The 21,709-nt window shown below is 43.2% G+C and overlaps 1 protein-coding gene across 1 annotated transcript; it reads left to right on the top strand.

The window, feature by feature from the left end:
* The first annotated feature begins 961 nt into the window (after nt 1-961).
* MYEF2 (myelin expression factor 2) lies at nt 962-21,322 on the top strand. The gene is made up of 18 exons (XM_066592613.1): nt 962-1,206; nt 10,055-10,260; nt 11,243-11,295; nt 12,110-12,117; nt 12,220-12,313; nt 12,488-12,679; nt 14,331-14,484; nt 15,884-15,933; nt 16,040-16,100; nt 16,931-17,032; nt 17,114-17,158; nt 17,266-17,337; nt 19,048-19,152; nt 19,228-19,326; nt 19,770-19,838; nt 20,342-20,547; nt 20,637-20,688; nt 20,810-21,322. Exons 1-18 carry the CDS (start codon nt 1,082-1,084, stop codon nt 20,971-20,973), a joined length of 1,857 nt encoding a protein of 618 aa, XP_066448710.1. The 5' UTR covers nt 962-1,081; the 3' UTR covers nt 20,974-21,322.
* The last annotated feature ends 387 nt before the right edge of the window (nt 21,323-21,709 follow it).

Here is a 21,709-nt window from a genome sequence, read left to right as displayed (position 1 = left end):
ACTCTCTGATGTTGGAGGCGGTTCTGCATAGGTATGTTACAGTATACAGGACAGCGCTCCGATGCAGCGCTGTCCTGTATACTGTAACATACATATGTAGAGCAGCCTCCCACATCGGAGCGCTGTCCTGCGGACTCTTAGAAACAAGTGTCAGACTTCGCCCGACATGGGAGCTACGCAGGGAAATCATAATGCTGGATGAGGGCCGACACTGGATTTGAATGCGTTAAAGGAAAACAGACCGCTGGTAGCACTTAGGTCGCTTTCGCACAGCCAAGAAAATCACGTAATCGTGTGCATTGTGAGACGTACACATCTCGCACAAATATGGACCCCATTTTTTTTAATGGAGTCTTATACATGAGCGGGAAAAAAATCACGGCACGCTCTATATTTTCGTATTTCTCAGAACGCGCCGCCCATTGTTTTCAATGGGACAGTAAAACCCAGCGCACGGCGAGCGAGGATCATGCGAGTGTGATACGAGGCTTCCCAGTGAAAACAATAGGAAGCACTTGCCGATCTTCTAACACGGCTGAAAACCGCGCCGGAGGATCGCTACTTTACCTAAAGTGATGGGAGGTTTTGATAGAAAAACGCTTTGCAGCCGCGGATAAATCGCACTTTTGCGAGCGCGATCTGCGGCCGGATTTCATAGCCCAATATCGCAATTTCATAGCCTAATATAAACCCCAAAAAGTAGTGTTTTTGCAAACGTTTTTCTTCTGTTTTGAGAATTTCGTATGATTTCTGTTACTGTAATGCTGACAATTGTACAGTTTTGGCCTATTTCCCCTGTCTGTCCTCCTGCGGAACACGCAGAGTGAGGGACATGGAAGCTACACGTCACCAGGAAACCCAATCCTCCTCCCGGCTCCATCTTCCCTCTATTGTCCTCGCAGGGTGCGCACGGCGCGCGGACAATAAAGTTGTGTGAGCCGCAGATCCCGTGGGCGGGGCCTGAGTTCTCGCGAGGACTCGCATTGGTTGCGCAGTTGGTGAAGAGGAGACGTTCCGGCCTTTTGAACCTTTTCTTTGCCCGACGGCCGCGCTGTGTGAAGGTTTCCATCAGCGGAGAACTATGGCGGAGCTCGACCAGCACGACTCGCAGGACGCCCTGAACAATGGCAGCGAAAACAACAGCGTGTGCGACGACCAGTGTGACGCGAGCATGGCGGAGGAGAGCACCTCCAACGGGGTGAAGAAGTAGGTGCACACACAATGGCGGCCGGCTGCACGAGGGGGAAGGGGGGGCGCCGTGTGTAATAAGGCTGGTGTATCGTGCAGGCGGGAATGGCGGGCTTTCACCTCAGCTCTAGGAGTCCGTACTACCTGCCGGCCGTGTGACTGGCAGTTGGACCTCAGTGCGGGCCGCGCTCCCCGCTCGCGCCGACATGACTCGGATGACGTCAGTGCTGCGGTGAGCGGCCGGCTGGTTACCCGCTGAGGCCGCCGATGAGAGCGGATGCCGGGGTGCCTCGCCAGTGTGCTGTAGGCCGTAGGTGAGAGCGACCGGCTGGTTACCCGCTGAGGCCACAGGTGAGCGCGGCTGCCGGAGCGCCTAACAGTGTGTTGTAGGCCGCAGGTGAGCGGCCGGCTGGTTACCTGCTGAGGCCGCAGGTGAGTGCGGCTGCCCGGGCTCCTCGCCGGTGTGCTGTAGGCCGCAGGTGAAGCCGCTGTCTGCATAGGGCCAAGTTCTCTGGCGGTAACCGTTGCTAAAGAGGTATTCCCATCTCAGGAGCCACATTGCAGGGTGCTGCTAACCTGTAGCCCTCGGCCTGTGTGCTGCAGGAATGTCCCATTGCCTTGAAGAGCTGTAGTCGGCTCTAAAGCTACTTGCTGCTAGCGGATCGACCAACTCCGCTGTAGAGTGGAAATGGCACCTGCACCTCCTATCTCCATATTCAGTGATCAGCTGGGATCTGTGGATCTGCTGCTCTGTGTAGAAAGGCTTCTGACCAAGCGGGGTTTTGCACATCTCAGAAGCCATTCTGTGCAAAGAGACAGCAGTGCGCAGCAGGAGTTGGTGGATAGGAGCGCACGCTCCACAGATCCCAGCCGGTCACCCTCCGCTGCGGGTATCCTTCAGGCCACTCTCACATAGGCCTTTGTAGAAATGCCACATTTTAGGGCGCCTTCACACTGGCAAGAAAACCAGGTGAGTGAAAACTCATGATTATGAAACAAATGGTTTCCTTCACACTTGTCATGTTTCCACTCCTGCGATGCTGCATGGAAAGAAAATTGCAGCCGCTCCTTTCCTCTTGCGATTTCTCCCATTTAAATCAGTGGGAGAAGATCACGATCACCCGCTGCAATGGGGGATTCCTTCAGCCCTGCAGCGGTGCGAGGCTGTTGGCAGCAGTAGCGCCGGCCCCATTGAAAACAATGGGCGAACATTGGGATCTCCTGCCGCTGCTGTGACAGATGCGGCGAGGATGAAGGGAACCCCCACAGGGATGCAAGGCTGTTTCTATGTGAAAACGCCTCGCATCCACAAGTTTTCAGAAGGTTTGTGAGGCGTTACCAGGCCGTGAATCACCACCCCGTATCACCCCTCCCCAGTGTGCAGGAGCCCTTACAGCTTTGGAAAGGGTTTTTTTTAAAATGCGCTCAACACTGTTTTTAACACCCCATTAATGCAACGGGTGATGTGTGTTAAAGCACTGCAACACACTAAAGCAGGCAGCGTTCATCTGGTGCCGCGTTTAAAACGCTTGTGTGAGAAGCCCCATTGAAATCAATGGAGGCTCAGTGCGGCGTTTTTTTAGCGGGTGTTTCAAACACCCGCTAAAACACTGTGAAAAAAAGCCTAATTTTGAAGCTTTCTCCACATCTGCGGGCACAAATTGTGGTTTCCGCGAGTGGAATAAGTCATAGCATGCTCTATGTTAATGCAGATTCCTCATGGATGTCTATGGCTGTATGCGACCCGCTGCCCACACGCAATTAACATTGAATATGGGCGGCAGAATTGCTTGCAGCTGGAGGCTAGATAGAAAAGCCAAGAGAATTTTTACCAGGCCAGTAGACTGCTACTGTCTGGTGTCATTCACTGCTTGTAAGTTTTCTGTCCACATGCGTACATCTGCGTCGAAAACCGCAGAAATGTGTCCATTCACAATTTCTTTCCGCAATCACACGCAGGTCTTCTGCTGCGGATATCCGTCAGCAGAATCCGACTTATTCGTGCGAGCCTGGACTAAGGCCGCTCTCTCATAATGTTTTTTTTATCGCGATTAGCGCTGTGTCCTGAATAAACAAAATCCAGCTACAATCCACAAGTATTTCTGTAAAAATTCTTGAAAACTGCATGAAGAGACCCATGTGCACATGACTGCAAATATTGGCCCTGCCTTCAGCTAGCTCAGAGCCTTAGTGGTTTTACGTCTGCGCTGGTTGGAGGTTCTGCTGCAGATCGGGCACAAAATACTGGGGGAAAAAAGCGCTGCATGAGAAACCCTGAGCACAGATGTTATCCATTCATAGCCTACACTACTGTACAGACAATAAATGGTCAAAGATATGACCTGAATAGGCAAATGTATGTACCTCCCCAAAACATGCAAATGGAAATTACCGGTATGCTCACTTCATTAAATCAATAAAATACATGATCAGTCTGTAGGTTACACCTTTTGGAAATCTTTGCCACCCTGAGCAGGACTGAGCACCTTCCCGATGCCAATAAAGCCTTAGGCCACTCTCACTCACTAATTTTTCACAGCGTTCAGTGCGGCATTTCAAACACCGTGCTAAACGTTGTTAAACTCCGCCATTGATTTAAATGGGGCTTCGCAGACTAGCGTTCCAATGCAGATGTTTTAAACACTCTTTTTCGAATGCTGTCTACTCTATTTTAGTATCTTAGCACTTTTTAACTCTCCTCATTGTTGTATTGGAGTGTGCTTAAAAAATGCTTTAGCGCGCATTCGAAAAAGCTGTTTGAGATCGCAGTATAACGCCATGTTTGAAACATGGTGTTTTACCGTGTGTGATAGTGACCTTAGGGATATGAGATGTCTGCAGTGCGAACGTAACAAGAAAATGGTGGGTAGCTCCACACAGAGCGCAGTTTTTGTCATACGCCCAATCAGATGAAATGTGGTTCTAGTTTTCGTGAAGATAACATTCAGTGAATACTATGAAACACACTGTAAGAAGAATTACAATTCATAAAGACCGATATGGCCACATGTAGAATTGTTGAAAGATTGAAAATCTTTTTCTCGTATCATCAATTGTTACATGTTACCACCGCATTGCAAACAATCTTGCCATCTAAGCCGGCTTTTTGTATTTAAACTGCAAGAGATTTTATTACTAGTAGTAGGAGCCCTTATGACAGGATGAATGTCCACAATCCAGGATGTGGGCCCAATAAAATAATCATCTTGGCCTTATATAGGCAGATTATTTAGTATCATTTTTGTAATGGTAGAAAAAATGAACATTATAAGGAGTGGAAAAAACAATTGAGCCTCCAAAACTGGTTGCATCAGACAGATAATTCCTAGATCTATTGTATGTGATGGACTTGGCATTACTTATAAACTCCTTGGAGTAGCGCCTTTTTCCTAAACCTGGATGAAATAAATTGTGATTCCACTTTGTTGTCCCAGGCAAGGGAACAAGCCTTTCTAGCTCTTACACATTCACCCACAGGTAAGCTTACTGTCTACCACTAGTTGTCATTAAATAGTCAAGTGCTGTCAGCATTGGGTTTCTGCTCATGTGTAGAATGAAGCGATTTTCCCATAGCATTCTATGAATGGTATTTGCTGTGGTGCCGACCGCGGATTATGCAATGCAACTCGTTTGTGTGCAAGCGGCTTAAAACAGAATGCTGAAACCCTGTTGATTTGCATTGGGGTATGAAAGAAATCGCAGTATTAAAGGGGTTGTCCCGCGGCGAAATGCAAATTTTTTTTTTCAACCTACTCCCGCATTCTGCCCCGTTAAAATCAATACCGTTTGTAATTAAAAAAAAAAAAATCTCTTACCTCCTTCCCAGTTCGCGCAGCATTTTCTTTTCTTCTTTTAAAGATGGCCGCCGGTTCTTTCCCTATGGTGCACCGCGGTCTTCTCCCATGGTGCACCGCGGTCTTCTCCCATGGTGCACCGCGGGCTCTGTGCGGTCCATTGCCGATTCTAGCCTCTTGATTGGCTGGAATCGGCACACGTGACGGGGCGGAGCTACGTGATGACACGTAGAAGGGGCGGAGCCAGAATGCCGCTCGTGCCCAGACCGACCAGAAGGGAGAAGACCCTTCTGCGCAAGCGCGTCCAATCGGGCGATTAGACGCTGAAATTAGACGGAGCCATGGAGACGGGGACGCCAGCAACGGAGTGGGTAAGTGAATAACTTCTGTATGGCTCATATTTAATGCACGATGTATATTACAAAGTGCATTAATATGGCCACACAGAAGTGTATACCCCCACTTGCTTTCGCGGGACAACCCCTTTAAATTTAATATAACGTAAATACGCACAGTTTCGGTCTGTGAAACCGCTGCGTAAGGCATGAGAACCATTCACCGGTGTAAATGAACTCTTAACGGATAAAATGCTGGAGCCTCCACTGGTAGAAGCTTGCAGCATACTGAGGTAGCTTTTCTAATCCTGTCTAATGCCCTATGTAGACGGAATGATTATCGTTAAGAGAATTGTTCTAACAAACGACACTGAATATCATTCAGATTTGTTGCAGACAAACGGCGAATGACAAGTGAGAATCATAAGTTTTGCTTGTCCAGTTTCAGCCGGCATAAAAACCAACGCCGGCTTGTGCATGTATTGTGCTGTTTATACCTGACCAGGTCGTTTTTTGTCTTTTTTTCTGCACTAAAGAGGTGTGCCGGAGCATATGCGCACTACACTTTCTTTTTCTTTTTTTGTTGTTGTTGTTGTTTTAAACTCCTTTTTCATGGCCCGGCTGCGATGTCAATTGACTTCAATGGAATCCGCGGTACAATGGAGCATGCTGCGATTTGTTTTCCACAACAAAAGGTTCACAAAACAAATTTGCATACTTTGCAACAGGTGCGGATGCCCATGCTTCCCTATGGGCGGCTTGAATTGCGACTTTCGTGCGGATTCCGCATCTTGATCGCCCGTGAACAGGAGGCCTAATAGTTCGCTTGACTTTGTATTTGTGTTGCACATCTTTGCATTCATTGTATTTATAGCCTTTGGATGGGGGTATCCTCCTCCCTGTGTTTACCCTTTTGTTATAAATAAACTAAACACTAAAGGCAGCAGTACTTAAAGGCCCATTTAGACACAATGATTATCGCTCAAAAGCCATCTTTTCAGTGATAATCGTTGTCTAAATGCGCTGCCATAATGCACTGTTCGCTGCGCTTTCCATAGCAATAACGCCCGTGCACGGTCAGCCTTAGGCTTTATTCACACAGATAATATCCATCTCAGATCTGCATAATTTGAAGGCCACCCTTGGATATCTGCTGTGGATTTCCATTTTAACGTGCAATGGAATTTCACGTGGATTTGGCCCCATTTGATGGGGCAGATCCACATGTAGCCACTTAATGTGGAAATGGCATCAAGAATTGACGTACCAATTTGACCCCCACACGAATTTCGTCATAGAATCTGCATGCAAAAACTCTAAATAGGGTTCAAAAGTACCGTATTTTCCGGCGTATAAGACTACTTTTTAACCCAGGAAAACTTCTCCAAAGTCGGGGGTCGTCTTATATGCCGAAAATACGCTGTAGAAAAAAAAGCTATACACTCCTCCTGCGGCACTGCTGCAGGCTGTCGCTCCCTCATCCACACTGACAGAGCATTGCTTTCTGGATGTGGGGCTTGAATGCCCTGCCCCCATAAAGCTAATGCTCGGATTGGCTAACTCAGCGGGGCGAAACACGCTGGCCGACGCTTCCCATAGCATTGCTATGGAAAGTGCTGTCCACGCGCGGAGAATCCTTGCGATTCTCCGCTCGCGGCGGGCATTCGCAACATGCTGCAAATCGCCCCGATTCTCCATGGTCAGCCTGTCTATTAAATAGGGCTGACCGGTGGAGATTCACCGACAGCTCCTGCTCCCGTGGACAGCTGGCCTAACACAGCACCAGCTTTCATTGGCTGATGCCGCGTTGAGTTACCCAATCAGAGCATTAGCTTTCCGGAGGCAGGGCATTCAAGCAATGCTCTGTCGGCGTGGAGGAGGGAGCGACAGCCTGCAGTAGCACCGCAGAAGGTGAGTATTTTTTCTCTTCTACAGTGTGTATCTGGTGTATAAGTCGACAGTTGGGGGTCGTCTTATACGCCGGAAAATACGGTAATATGTTCACACGTAGTGGAAATCTGCAGTGTTTTGCAGTATAAGTGATGTGGATGAGGTTTCAAGAAATCTTGTCCACATGCTGCAGAGTAAGTTGAACTGTGTGGATTTTAATCTGTCAAATGTGCAATGTATGCTGTGCAGCTTCATCAGGGGGTGAAATCTGTATTACAATCTACAGTGGAAATTTCGCAACATGTGGCCATAGCCTAAGGTCTTATTCACACAGGCAGGAATTGTGGGTTTTGTGCGTTATAAATACGAACTCCATTTTTTTAAAATGGAATTATTGACGTGAGTGTGTTCGTTGTGCTGCGAGGATAGAACATGCTGCTGGTTTTTTTTTTTTTTTTCTTTTGATGATCCCTCAGAACTGCCTTCCCATTGTTTTCAATGGGACCTCAAAAGGCCACACATGGCACTCTTGTGCCGTGTGATGTTTCTCATTGAAATCAATAGGAGACTCTTGTGATCTTCTAATGCATGTGAAACGCGCGCCTGAGGATTGCAATTTCACAGAACTGTTGAGGTTTGTTTTTTTTTTAAATTCAAAACTACCTCACATTCACGTGAAAAACGTACATTGGCAAGCATGATATCAGCCCAAACTTCTCTGCCTGATATCGCGTTCATCTGTGAATGTAGCCTATGGCTGGCTTCATACGGGCGAGAAAATTGCGCGAGAATTGTGCGTTGCGAGATGCACGGCTATGCGCACCATTCTTATGAATGGACTCGTACACATGAGCGATGTTTTCCTGCATTGCGGTGCGATGCAGGAAACAAATTGTAGCGTTTCCCTTTTTTTTTTTTTTATGGGGCCAGCAGCAGCATTGTTAGGTGCACACCATGCGAGGCGAGGCTTCCTCATTGAAAACCATGGGTAAATCGCTACCACAGAGGATCGCTACTTCCCCAAAGTGACTTACGGCCTGATGTTGCACTCGCTTGTGTGAAGTTAGCCTAAGGCCTCGTTCAAACGAACGCTGTCTGCACGCATTAGAGTAGTGCACAGGACGTGCTTCTACAGAAACAAATAGGTTCCTAAAGAAGTATTCACGTGAATGATGGTTACACACTAAATTTGCGCACCTAACAAAGGTAGGACATGCGAGTGCGAAACCGCATCTTGGCTCTGTGGTTCGTGCAAAGATGGGACCTGTCTTTATCTTTACTGCGTGCTTTCCATACAATCCTATGGGAGCTGGAAAGCACGCATCACGCACCTCAGATCGTGTGAACGGGCTACCTCAAGTAGCTGGAATTGGCCTATTCATCCATTCTTTAGAGCAGTATAGTCGCGGTCTTTGCACGCGGCTATACTGCGCGGACAGCGCTCGTGTGACCGAGCCCTAATAGATATATAACCTTACAGAGAACTTTTCGGCTCCAACATGCTATCTCAAGACTTTTGGAATTGCTGGAATATTATTAGAAGTGGACAGGAAGAGATTGCTTTGCTTGAACCTGCTGTCCAGACTGCAAGGTAAGCTACTCTTGCATCACTAGACTCAGCAGGTCACCTACTTTCAGTGCAGAATTCCCCTTTTACGTGGGTTGATTGTTTAAACGAGTGCACAAGCGAGTGATGTCACTGCTAGCTGCTTGTGCAGGATGTTTAAACACGCAGATCATTGCTGAGAATCGTTAACTTCTCGTTCAGTGCTATACATCCTATGTGAAACACTGAGTGGGGAGAGTTTAAACGTAACGAGAAATCAGCGAACCAGCGTTTATTTTTATGTAGGCTGAAACTGTGGCAAATAGTGCGTGACTGCTTCGCGTCTAGGCATGACTATTATCGCGCACTTTAATTTGAATTTTGAGTGACAATCGTTATGTGTAAATGGGCCATAAGCTTAATTTATAGGGCAAAAAGTAGGTGGCAATCTCTCTTAAGCATCCTCGGTTTTCCCTTGTAAAAGTGCTCTAAGGCTAGGGCTCCTTTCCACTAGCCTTTTTTTATCGCTGCGTTTTTTTTAAATGCGATTGTCAATGGGACTTTCTAATGTTAACGCAACGCACCAAAAACGCAATTGCATTGCGTTGCGTTTTTAACATTAGAAAGTCCCATTGACAATCGCGTTTAAAAAAACGCAGCGATGTGGAAAGGCCCCCTAAGGCCACTTGTGTCTCTTTAACGCTGCGATATCGCTGCATTTTTTTTACGAGATTTGTCATTGGGTTTTTCTAATGTTAAAAACGCATCACAAGTTGGTGCTTTGCAATTTTTGTGCGATACATTTTTTAAATTAGAAAGTCCATTGACAATCGCATGAAAAAACGCGCAAGAAAAATGCAAGGGTGCAGGAGCCCTAAGGCTGTTGTTGAGGTCAGTCTTTTGTGCTCAAATCTAGATTTGATCTCATATGGAAGGAAAGGGGTTTCTTAGATGAGACCTTTTCCTGCTTCTCTCTTTTGAGATCTTCTCACACATTGATACATGGGATGAAGCGGCATAGCATACTAAAGCCATAGGCTCTTAGCAACAGTTTGTTGCAGAGGTCAGACCACTAGATCAGATACAGGTTTGTTTTGTCAAACTGCTATGAACTTGAGTTGTCGCTATTGCTGATGGGGTACTGCACAATAGTAAAGGAACAGGTTGAGGCTTTATATTTAGGCTGGGTTGTGCATGTGTTTTTTTGTTTTTTTTTAACCCTTCACACTTTATCTAATATCACACCAGGGACAATAACTGAGCAATGACTATTATGTTAATGTGTGTCTCCCCTAACATAGGGATAATGAAGAGTCTAGTAAAGAAGATAAGCCACTAAAGGAAAAATCTGGGGGTAACCGAAAGGGAAACAGATTTCATCCATATGGAAAAGAGAAATCTGCCTCTGGTGGTGACAAGAAGGGTCAGAGCCGCAATAGAGTATTCATCAGCAATATTCCTTATGACATGAAGTGGCAAGCCATCAAGGACCTCATGAGGGACAGAGGTAAATGGCTCTGAAATTAACGCATTTCCACCCATAAATGTTTTCTTAACTGTTCCCAAAGCCTTGATTCAGCAGGTAATCCAGGTAAAGTACTTAATTTAAATTTACAGTAACTAAAATCCTAGCCAACTGAAAAGTATTGGCTTACACAATGATGGCATTAAATGTGCTGCAGTAATTGTGAGGGAACAGGCCAATAATGTAAACTGTTCTGATAAACGTAAAAGCAGTGATTGCTTGTTTGTCATGTAGTGACATATTGTAAGGGGCAATTTTGGTGATATTGTTTCTGGCAAGGCTGTCGTTGTGCAGTTCTTGTTTAGTGCCTGCTGCAGTTGTGAAATTGGCTTAATTACTACCAAATTTGGGTTGGGTGGGATTTATTTGTCCTACAAGATTTTTAGTGGAATTGGCTAAAAGCCAAAATGTAAACCTTGGCGTCACGGTAGCGTGTTCAACCTTGTAACATTTGTAATTGTCTGGTGTCTCTGTTGTAAGGTGACATGACTATTTGATTGGTTTTTATTCACTGTATTTCTTTGCTTGTAGCTTGCTGTGAAACGCATTGACTTTGTTAATTTGGATCTAATCTTTACCATTGAAGACATTCAGGTAGAAAGTCACCTTAAAACAGTTGTTGTGAGTCGGATGAAAACCTCTTTATTTAACGTTCTAATGTTTACATAAACAAGTTGCTTAGGGACTATTTTCATATTTGAACTTGTTCACCAACTATATCATACCAAAATACCGTACATACAGTAATGAGGTGTAAAAATCTGGTAGATTGTATTGCTCTCGACAATGTGGCTGCTTTGCAATCCTGTCAAGTAGCTAAATGACAATTGGTATGCTGGTTCTGTGTCCGAGTGTTGGTGAATAATAGGTCATTTGTTCTGTAGAGCTGTGCACAGGGCACAGTAAAGTGACTGGTGTTAAATGCTTTGTTTCTTGGTATTTTCCCTTTGTATGTCTTATGTAGTTGGTGAGGTTACATACGTGGAGCTCTTTAAGGATGCTGAAGGAAAATCAAGGGTAAGTGCCGTGGGCAACATGCTGTTTGAGGTGTAAAGTCCCTCATCAGTTTTCACTGTACAAGTTTTTATTTGGAAAGTAAGTTTCATTTTTCTATACTGTATTGCAGTATGAATGTTCCAAGGCTCACTGCCTGCTACTCTCCATCCAAATTGCACGAGGTTGCATTTCCATTGTTTCTAAGCATTTTCTTGAACAATTCTTGTTTGCTGCTAAAAGCTCAATGCAGACGTATGTAAGGTTCTTTATACTGGTCCTTTAACTTGTTCTTTGCTAAAATTCACTGGCAAATCTGACAGTTCTTGGGATTGTACTGCATTTGTCTAGAATATATTTTTGAAATACCTGTTGTGGCTTGCGAGGCTGCGCAACTGTCAGTGCTGTAAATGTTTCGAGTCATTGAGCTAGACTCTTAAATTGAAACTGAATAAACAGGTTCAGGCTTCCATTTTTCTGATGAGACAAGCGAGTCATTGGTTATGGTCTAGGAGACTAATTTGTATCCCAGGATCATTTTTTATTTTTGAAACTTTTGTGCACTTATTAATGCTAAAAGTTGAACTTTTTTCTAATTAATGGAATTTGAATTTGGATGCTATAGTTGTATAAAGCGTAAATCTAGGAGAAAATGTTGTGACATTTTGTAAGTGGCAAAAGGCCCATTCTAAATAGTCATTTTTATACTCCATATGTCCAGTAAAGTTCACCTACAGCAAAATTGTTTGCCAGTTTGTGTCACACTATTGATGTACTGACTTATCTTTTTTTCGTTTTTTGTTATTTTCTCTTCTCTCATGTGACGTTTTGGATTTAGGGTTGTGGGTAAGTTGGTTTTTATCTTTTCCTTGTGCAAATAGTGTCATTTTATGTTTTTTTATACTGTGTTGCGTGGTTTTTATAGCTCTGTTTTTTTCCCTCTTGCAGTGTGGTGGAGTTTAGAGACATGGAATTTGTAACAATGGCCATTGATGTAATGAATAAATATGATCTAAATGGACGACCTCTTAACATCAAAGCAGTAAGAACTTGTTTTTAGGAGTTAAAACATTTAGTACCATAATGGTTTTCATCTACCTTTTTTTTTTTTTTTTTTTTTTTTTTTTTAATGAATGACGATCTTGTACATAAGTCCTGCATAGAGTACAGTAGCTCTGATAATGCGTGTTAAGACTTTATAACCTTCTGTTTGTAGGATCCAGACGGAGAGCATGCACGCAGAGTGTTGCAGCGTGGTGGAGGTCCATTTCCTGGAGGTCATAACACAGACATGGGTCCTGGCCTAATGAATCTCCCTCCATCAATTGTTAACAATCCTAACATCCCACCTGAAATTATCAGTGCATTAAGAGCTGGAAGACTCGGAACAACAGTTTTTGTTGCAAATGTATGTGTTACTTAACTGATTTTCTTCTTTAGAATGGAAGTTGTATGAATAACTTATAGGCCCTAACACACACTACTTCAGATATTGATTTAGTTGGACTTGTATGGTTGAATTCTTTCCAGCTGTCCTTTTTTGTTTATAGGGGTTGTCTGACATTCTTTAGTTTTCTTTTAAAACCATTTTGTAAAGCACAAAATCAGAACAGGTACTTGCCATTCACTTTCCCTGGACAAACTAACAGACCGCAGTTACTTTTTCTACTACTGGTGACCACTGCAGCCTGTTAGTGGCTGTCAAGTGCCATACTCCTGGCATCTTTACTTCCAGTGCTCCTGACAGTAGTAGGGCACATGACTGCTGTGGCTACTGGCTACAACAGTCATAGTGCTTGCTTGGACTTCAGTGTTTCCCTAGAAATGAAGACCCTGTCTTATATTAAAGTTTGGCAACCAAAAGAAGCACTGGGTCTTATTTTCAGAGGATGTCTTATACTTAGCAGGTGCCGTCTGGGTCCCTCCTGGTCTCCAGAGCTCTTGCTTCAGTCCTCGGGAGCTGACAGAAAATTGCTTCTTGGTAAGTCTGTAAACTGCGCCTCCAGGAAGCGATGGCTGTGATTGGTTTTCGAGTGCCACAGCTAAGCCAATCACAGCCATCAATTCCTGGAAACAGGGTTTACAATCTCCATTACCCGGAAACAATGTTCTGTCAGCTGCTGAAGACTGAAGCAAGAGCAACAGAAACCGTCGGGAGGGACCGCGTGTGTGTGTGTGTGTGTGTGTGTGTGTGTGTGTTATATCGGGGTAGGGCTTATTTTTGGGGTAGATCCTCCTTTTGTGAGTATTTTCTTTACACTGGCTGCATTCCCCAAGTTACAATACCTTAAAGTAGATGGATGATTATCTGAAATGTCATCTGCTACATGTTTACATTCAATCATACTGAGGTTTTTTCACACTTGTACATTTACAAAGTTACAACACATTGAAATGTAGCATTTCCTCATATAAGGCCACTGTTACTGATACCATTATTTGAGCTGATTAGGCCCAATGTTTACGGGCAAAATAGAATTTGTAAATTGGCGCGGGTGTCCCGCACATGTGATCCGCACCCATAGGGAATCATTGGACACCTGCAGGTAATTAAATACCTGCGGATGCCGTTTTTTTTTTTCTTGGCGCGCGGATCGCACATGCAGGAAAGCGCCCACAGCATACTCCATTTTGTGTTGGTCTCCCACACAAACAGCTCCTGCAGCTTTCATTGAAGCCTATGGAAGTCGTCTGGTCCCGCGGCGCAGCCGCAGCTGTATTTGTGCTGTGCCACGGGACCGCGTGAAAGCAGGAGTTCAAAAAAAGAAATACTGCACGGCGCATGCGAGCGGCATGCTGCCGGTGTGCTGAGCACATCCGCCGGGTCGCAGAAAGAAGATCTGGCCGTGACGCTGGGCAGATTCAGCGTTCGAACAGGTAAAAGTAGATCTAATTTCTTGGTCTCGTGTGTGGGGCAGGGGGGACCCGCTGCAGGATTTTGCATAGGGAATCTGTGTGGGCCTGAATTTCCCCGTGGACTTGAGGCCTTAGGAACTTTGCTCTTCTGATTTAACTCTGAATTTAAACCAAAAATCACACTCCCCCTCTTTTTTTCACAGCTTGACTTTAAAGTTGGTTGGAAGAAATTGAAAGAAGTATTTAGCATAGCTGGCAATGTGAAGAGGGCAGATATAAAGGAGGACAAGGATGGCAAAAGCCGAGGAATGGGAACAGTCACCTTTGAACAAGCTATAGAAGCAGTGCAAGCCATCTGTATCCTTTTTATTTTTGAATGTTTATCTGGCTGATATGTAGGCAGTAGTGTGTTTATAGAACTTTTTTGCTAGTTGTATTTCTAGGCAAGACCTCAGCATTTAGAAATCCTTTTGGCTTTCAAAATATGCTACAGCAACATTTGTTAAACGTGATTATTAAATTACTGCTAGATTAAAAGCTTCCTCTTAAAATCACTTAAGAAAAAGCTTGTGTGCATACTTGTTATGTTGGTGTTCTGTTGATTGAATGTCTACTTAATCTGTCCTGTGCTGACTTGAGCAATCTGCTTCCATTGTATGTATTATTGACAGGCCTCCAAAATGGGGAAGCGCTCCAGTATACTATACTGGTGGAGTTTATGCTTTTGGGACTGAGAAACTGATCATATATAACCAGAGGCAGTGGACACATTGGGTAAACTTTGTAATGGCCCTTTCACACAGGCTGATAGTCGTTTAAACAACTTCACGATCACTGACGTCCGGTTCTGCTGGCTTCTCACTCAGTGCTTCACCTTCTGAGCACTGAGCACATTTACACATAGCAAGAAGCCAGCAATAGTTTTTATGCTGACTGAAAGTCAGAGATAACAAGTTAACGAATAGTGAGTGGGGTTCTCCACCCCCACCCCAACCCTCACTCCCGCATTTACACTGACCAATTAACACTCGTATTCGTTCGTTTGAACAAATTTTGCAGGATTGCAGCCAATCATTACGTTTAAATGGTCTGTAAAGGCCCATTTAGATAACGATTATCGGTCAAAAGATGTCTTTTGAGCGATAATTGTCGTTTACAGCGTAGGGTGATCACTCAAACGTTGAGCGATTACCTTGCGCTCCGAGCGGAGGATGCAGAAGACAAGCGGGGACACTTGTCTTCTGCATCCAGCTGTTCTCTGCTCAGAGCACCTGGCTGTTATACAGCCAAATGCTCCGAGCGAGGTATGGAGAACACAGCTCTGTTTTTCATACCCAACCTGTCATCGGGGAGTGGGATACAGCTGATACAATAGTATCAGCTGTATCCCGTTGGGAATCCCTGATGAGGCTCATCGTTCAGCTTAACGAAAACTGCACGATGTAAGTGCAGTTGCACACGATTATCGCTCAAGACGGCTTTTAAGTGACAATAATTGTCTAATTATGCCTTAAGATGGGATGTGAAATTTTCCATCGGAAAGTATATATACATTGTGTATAATATGTATTACGATACACTGTGTATATAGTTGCTGTCTTTTCTACCTTTTTTTTTGCAAACTAGCTTCAAATGCGAAATATTTGATATGAAAATGTAAATTGGCTGTTCCTAACGCACATTCAGGAGTAAGTTGGTAAGGGATAATTTAACAATGTTGCAGTGGAATGACTATTCCTTAACCAATTTCTCTCAGCTATGTTCAATGGACAGTTTTTATTTGATCGCCCTATGCATGTAAAAATGGTACGTACAGTGCATTGCAAGCCAAAAAGCGGCACGTAAAAGATGTTTCGGATGTATAACCTAATCACTTTTATATTTCCAAAACCTTTGTTGGTTCTTTTATTAGGATGACAAATCTCTTCCTCCAGATGACTTCCATGCCATGGAAAAAGCCCCTCAGTTACCTCGTAAGTAGAAAATGGGGGAGGAGATGGCAACGTGCTCGTTTCTTGGTGTAGTCTTTTTTTGGCAGATCATGGCATGCCCTTTTGTGACCAACTGACAGTTTGTGGTTCCATTCAGCAGCTTAGTTTCTGTTGGACCTATCTCCTAGATGTGCAAAACTAATCTGCTGACTGTTCAACCCGGCAATATGCATTTGGCCTAAAAAGGATTCCGACCGAGATCTCAGTGGAATCGGACTCCCGCGCACCTGTGCGATGTCGTCTTCGCTGTGCTACGGATGTGCCAGCTGGCGCACCGCCCCACATGCGCAGTGCAGAGAATGAACCCATCAAGCTGCTTTCTCCTTCCTTGTGGCTTGGTCTATTACCACTGTTAGACTGAAGCTCTAGGGTCAAATTTGACCAAGCGCCACATCTGCATGGACTTTGTTCAGGCTTTCTTGTTCTTCTCCTCCCTCATCCTCCAGAAAGTAGAACCGGCATGGTGGCTAATTTGTTATCACTGCTTCCTTACAGTGCTGTAGTTGTAGGTTCAAATCTGACCAAGAGTGATGGCTATATGGCGTTTTTCAAAGGTGATGTTGCCCTTGGTAAGCTTTGAACCTAGAACACCAGCATTGTAAGCAGTGCTAACCAGTAATTCACATTCATTGAAAAGTCACCATGTTTTAAATGCTAAAAAGCTGTGGGTGGAAAGCTTACAGATGCTTTTCACTTTTTTTTTTTTTTTTTTCCTTCAAATTTCCACTTTTAGTAAAACTGGTGCAGTCAGGGAAAAAAAGGCTAATGTCATAGCTCAATTATGACTTTCATAACCTTTTTCCCCCCTTCAGGTGGGCTAGGAGGCATAGGCATGGGACTTGGACCCGGTGGACAGCCAATTAGTGCAACGCAAATTGGAATGGGTTGTGGAATGGGCAGCATGGGTCCATCAGGCAAGTATATAACATTTAGTCACACCAAAGGTACTAAAATTTTACAAAGAAGGTAATGGTCACTCTTGGTTTCTTTTTTAGGTATGGATGGCCCTGGCGGCTTTGGTGGAATGAGTAGAATGGGAGGTTAGTGTTTTCACATTTTGGGTTTTTGAAATTTACTTAAACTTTTACAACAGTAGTAAGAATTGACACTTATATTAATTTTATTTTGGTTTTTCTCCTGCCTCCAGCAGCTAGTGGATTTGGTGGCATGGATGGAATAAGCAATATGTCAGGATTTAGTGGAGTGAGCCGAATGACAGGTATGTGGTGTATATTATATATTGTAAAACAGTGTAGCTCTTGTACTGCCTGCAAAATATTCACACACAAATTAACTTATAAACTTAAAAATATTTTCAGGTTTTTGAAGTAGACACACTATACTTGTAACTGAAATGCATTTCCTCCCACCCCACCCCATCAGTGTAGAGTTTATATAGAAAAAAAATTTGTGTTGCCTTAGGCCTCCCTGACACAGGCGTTTGCAGAAACGCCGCGTTTTTTAACGCTGCGTTTTACTAGGGTTTCAGCAGCGTTGTCATGCATTTTTGACAACGCTGTAAAAAAATGCCTGTGTGGCCTTGGATGCAAACACCCACCCCCCAAAAAAACCAAAAAACTGATTTGCAGGGTTCATACACACTTCACACAATCGCCAAAACTGAAGAACCCAGCAATCATGATCCGTGTGCAAGTAATCGAGTCATGGTATTGACAAATTACATGATTTTAAAACAATGAAAAAATATGTAAATATAACTACCCTTGAAAACTAAGCGTTTTAACAGCTTAATCAGCACTTAGAGGTTTGACCCACTTCTAGCTGTCTCGCTGTTAGTTCCATTCACTTCATTAGCTAATGAAAGATGAGAAGAAAAAAGGAGTGGAGCAAATCTATATACTGATGTTTTGGTTTGAAGTTTTTTTCCCCTCCTCCTCCCTTTATTCTATGTCTGGGAGTGAATCCACTAAACGTCACCTTCCAAAGGGGATGTGGAAGAACATGAGATAAATGTAGGAAAATGTGGTTATAGGCACAATCCCACTTAACTTGGAGGCACGAGACATGTTTTTGAGCTTGACTCCTCTGTTTTTATTAAAAATTAGTCCGCATATAATAGTTTTGGGCCGTTGCTCCCCTTCCTCAGTATTTTAGCTGGGGATTCACAGCCAGCATTGGAGTGTTCCCTTTGCGGAGGAGCTGACTGCAAAGAGAACACTCCAATGCTGGCTGTGTATCCCCAGCTAAAATACTGATGAAGGGGCGCAACGGCCCGAAACTTTATTATATGCGGACTAATTTTTAATAAAAACACAGGGGTCGAGCTCAAAAACATGTCTCGTGCCTCCGAGTTAAATGGGATTGTGCCTATAACCACATTTTTTTTTCTTACATTTATCCCACTCACTTCATTAGGACTCTACACATTAGCCCAGGTTAGTACTGCAGGCAATGTATGGAGCTGTCCACTTCAGCAATACTGCTAGGAATGGGACAAACCCCTTTAAAGTACCTAAATAAATAGTCGGTAGGTGTTTTAAAACTTTTTTTTTTTTTTTTAATTCAAAAAGACAGCTCATGTGAACAGCCTTATGAGATAGTTGGTACGTGTCTGATCTCTGAGGAATGACCTTTATTATATTGGTCTCAGTTCTCCATTTGAATGGAACAGCAATTGAATATGCCAACTGCTGCCCTCATTCTACTTTCAGACTGCTGTAGATATCAAAGCTCTATATTCGGCTTCTCTTCAGCAGTCCTATAGAGTTGTAGTGGCGGTACACCTGCTTAACTGCCGCTCCATTTAAATTGGACTCTGACACCCCTGCTGCTGTTCATGGTTAGATCCCCACCAATAAGAAGCTTATCATTTATCCTTTTGATTGTTGGTACATTTCACAATCTTGACCCAGCACTTCAAATTTTTTTTTGTGCGGTTTTGCTGAATATTTATTTTATTTCCATGTAGGAATGGGTGGTGTTGATGACTTCAGGGGCAGTATAGGATCTGGCATGAGTGGAAGCATGTCCAGCAGCATGGCAGGCATGGGAAGCATGGCAAGCAGCATGGGAGGTAAGGAGCTGACATATAAATTGAACTACTTGGATGTAAAATAAACTTTTATTTAACACACACTGTGTAATTTAGACATGTACAGAGGAGGCATGGGAAGCAGCATGGAAAGAGACTTCAGTCGAAGTGACATTGGTTTAAGTCGTGGCTTTGGAGATTCATTTGGAGGAATGAGTAAGTTGATGCTATTCTAGACTTTTCTCTAAATTACAGTAAATGTACAGCCCACTTCCATTTCTGTTTTTTTTCATCCAATCATCTATAGTGCAAGATTTAAAAAAATCATTTTTTTTAAACTCTGAATATTAGTGTATATATGACTTTCTGCTGTTAGTGTGTTTTCACACCATGTGAATTTTTGCAAATACATACCAACTGGTGGGGAGTTCTGTAGTAGAATCACCAAAGATTTTGCCCCATCATTTGAAAAAGTGAAATCTGCAGTGTAGGTGAGTTTACGCAGCAGATTTGCTCTGCAGGATGTGGAATGGATTTCTTTTAAAATCCAATCTACAACACTTGTAAATATTTTACTACAGCATTTCCACTACATGTGAAAATACCCTCTATTGGTCATCAAAAACCTTGTTAAAAGTGTGCTTATTTTTGTTTTTAAGGTAGTGCTATGGTTGGAAGCTTTGGTGGGATGGGCTCCTCTTCACTTGGTCCTCTAGGATCTGGCATGAGTAAGTATTTTGCTCACATTTTGTGTTTTCTGTCTTGCAATGACTGGGTTTCTTTCAGCCACCTGCACTGCAGCTGTCCTAAAACTTTTTTTCTACCAGGATAGGTGAAAAGTATGATAGGTGGGGATGTCAGCAGTGAGACAACTACTGCTCACGCATCACCTATCATATGGATAGGTGATTAAAGTGTATAATGTACAACATCTTTGCTTCTAATATATAGTTTCCACCCTTGTCTTAAAAAAACAATATTTAGTTAGTAAACTGGTTGATCACAAGAATTATACTATAAGCTGCACTGAATCTAGTCAAAACCCTCCTGCTTTTAGACTTTGGGATACAAGCAATCCCTCTTCAGGTTACTGAAAATGGAATAAAGATACTAAAGTAAATTGTCATAACCCTAATGCCCAGAAGTGTTCATATCACAAGAAATCGTACTTAAACCCCAGCTTTGAATATATATGGTAAAGTAACAATGTTGTATGTGAACTTTTTTTTAGGTTCTGGAATGAGTGCTGTGAATAGCATGAGTATGGGGCTTGGCATGGACAGAATGAGCTCCAGTTTTGATCGCATTGGGGGTGGCTTGGACAGACCCATGGATATGGACCGAGGATTTGGAGGGTTTGGTTCCACTCCACTAGGAGGAGGTGGCGGCGGCTTAAGAGAGCGAGGGAACAAAGGATGTCAAATATTTGTTAGAAACGTAAGGAGTTGCCAGCTTATTTTTTTCCTTTAGTAGAAGTGTGTTTATATTATGCTAAGGTTTTTACTATTCTATTTTTCCACTTTTAGCTCCCATTTGACTTAACATGGCAAAAACTAAAGGAGAAGTTCAGCCAGTGTGGTAGGTTAAATTTGTAGTGAAATACAAACTTTGAATTCATCAGTGTCCTGAGGTGGTGGGGTTTTTTTCTCTTCAAATATATTAATGACTTCATTCTCAACTATTTTTTTTTCTTCTGTAGGTCGGGTTATGTTTGCAGAGATAAAAATGGAGAATGGCAAATCTAAAGGCTGCGGGACTGTAAGATATGACTCTCCAGAAACTGCAGAGAAGTCTTGCAGACTAATGAATGGAATAAAAATCAACGGTAGAGAAATTGATGTCCGCATAGATCGTAATGCATAATTCCTTATTTTGTCCAGTGGCATTCCCACATTTGTTCAGTCCTTTTTGGTAAATACATTTTAGTAAACATTGTTAGAGCAGAAAAGGCTTACTTTTAGGTGCAAGCCTGTGCTAGTGTGGTGTTTAATGTATTATTTTGTTATATATTTTGATTTTTAAACACCATGTCTCTAGTAATTCAGTTTATATGAATGGACTTGCTGTTTTTAATAAAGCCAATTTCTCACAGCTAGTTTGAAAGTCTACATTGTGGGGTTCTAATGCTGTATTTTGTTTTGACATATCCAGCACAGTCCAAACTCCCCATATTAATAAAAATTTGTTTCAATGGTTGAGTGAAACTGGTAAATATTGGTCTGTCCTGTGTGGCTTTTTTAACCATATTTAATTTGGATGGCTACATGTGGTTTCAGTAGAACAAGGGCGCTCTTCACTGTTCCAAAAAAAACAATTAAGTTGACTGCTAGGGATGATTTGAATGGGTGAAAAACAATTTGGACAGGAGTCATGAGGATTGAAGTAAGGTTCAGCTTCCTTTTTTATTAGGCGCAAACCTCAATTTTCAAAGCAAACTTTGATACACTAATGTCAGTCACCATTATTGCTATATGCCAAACATCTTGAGCCATAACAGATGGCAAGAATGTTTTTCTGGTTACCAAGTGATTGCCAGCAAATAAGCCACTGTGTTGGAAGCACTACACCATAGAAAAAAAATTTGGCTTCCGGCTAGTGG

The sequence above is a fragment of the Eleutherodactylus coqui genome, chromosome 2 (genome assembly GCF_035609145.1).
Source record: "Eleutherodactylus coqui strain aEleCoq1 chromosome 2, aEleCoq1.hap1, whole genome shotgun sequence".
NCBI lineage: Eukaryota > Metazoa > Chordata > Amphibia > Anura > Eleutherodactylidae > Eleutherodactylus > Eleutherodactylus coqui.
This window is presented reverse-complemented; position numbering and strand designations above follow the sequence as displayed.

What these genes read in the sequence shown, in the direction of transcription:
- MYEF2 (XM_066592613.1), top strand. Translation starts at nt 1,082, where the DNA reads ATGGCGGAGCTCGACCAGCACGACTCGCAGGACGCCCTGAACAATGGC. An exon ending in GGACCTCATGAGGGACAGAG is followed by an intron (nt 10,261 to 11,242) that starts GTAAATGGCTCT and finishes TGTCTTATGTAG; the next exon opens with TTGGTGAGGTTACATACGTG. An exon ending in GCCCTATGCATGTAAAAATG is followed by an intron (nt 15,934 to 16,039) that starts GTACGTACAGTG and finishes TTCTTTTATTAG; the next exon opens with GATGACAAATCTCTTCCTCC.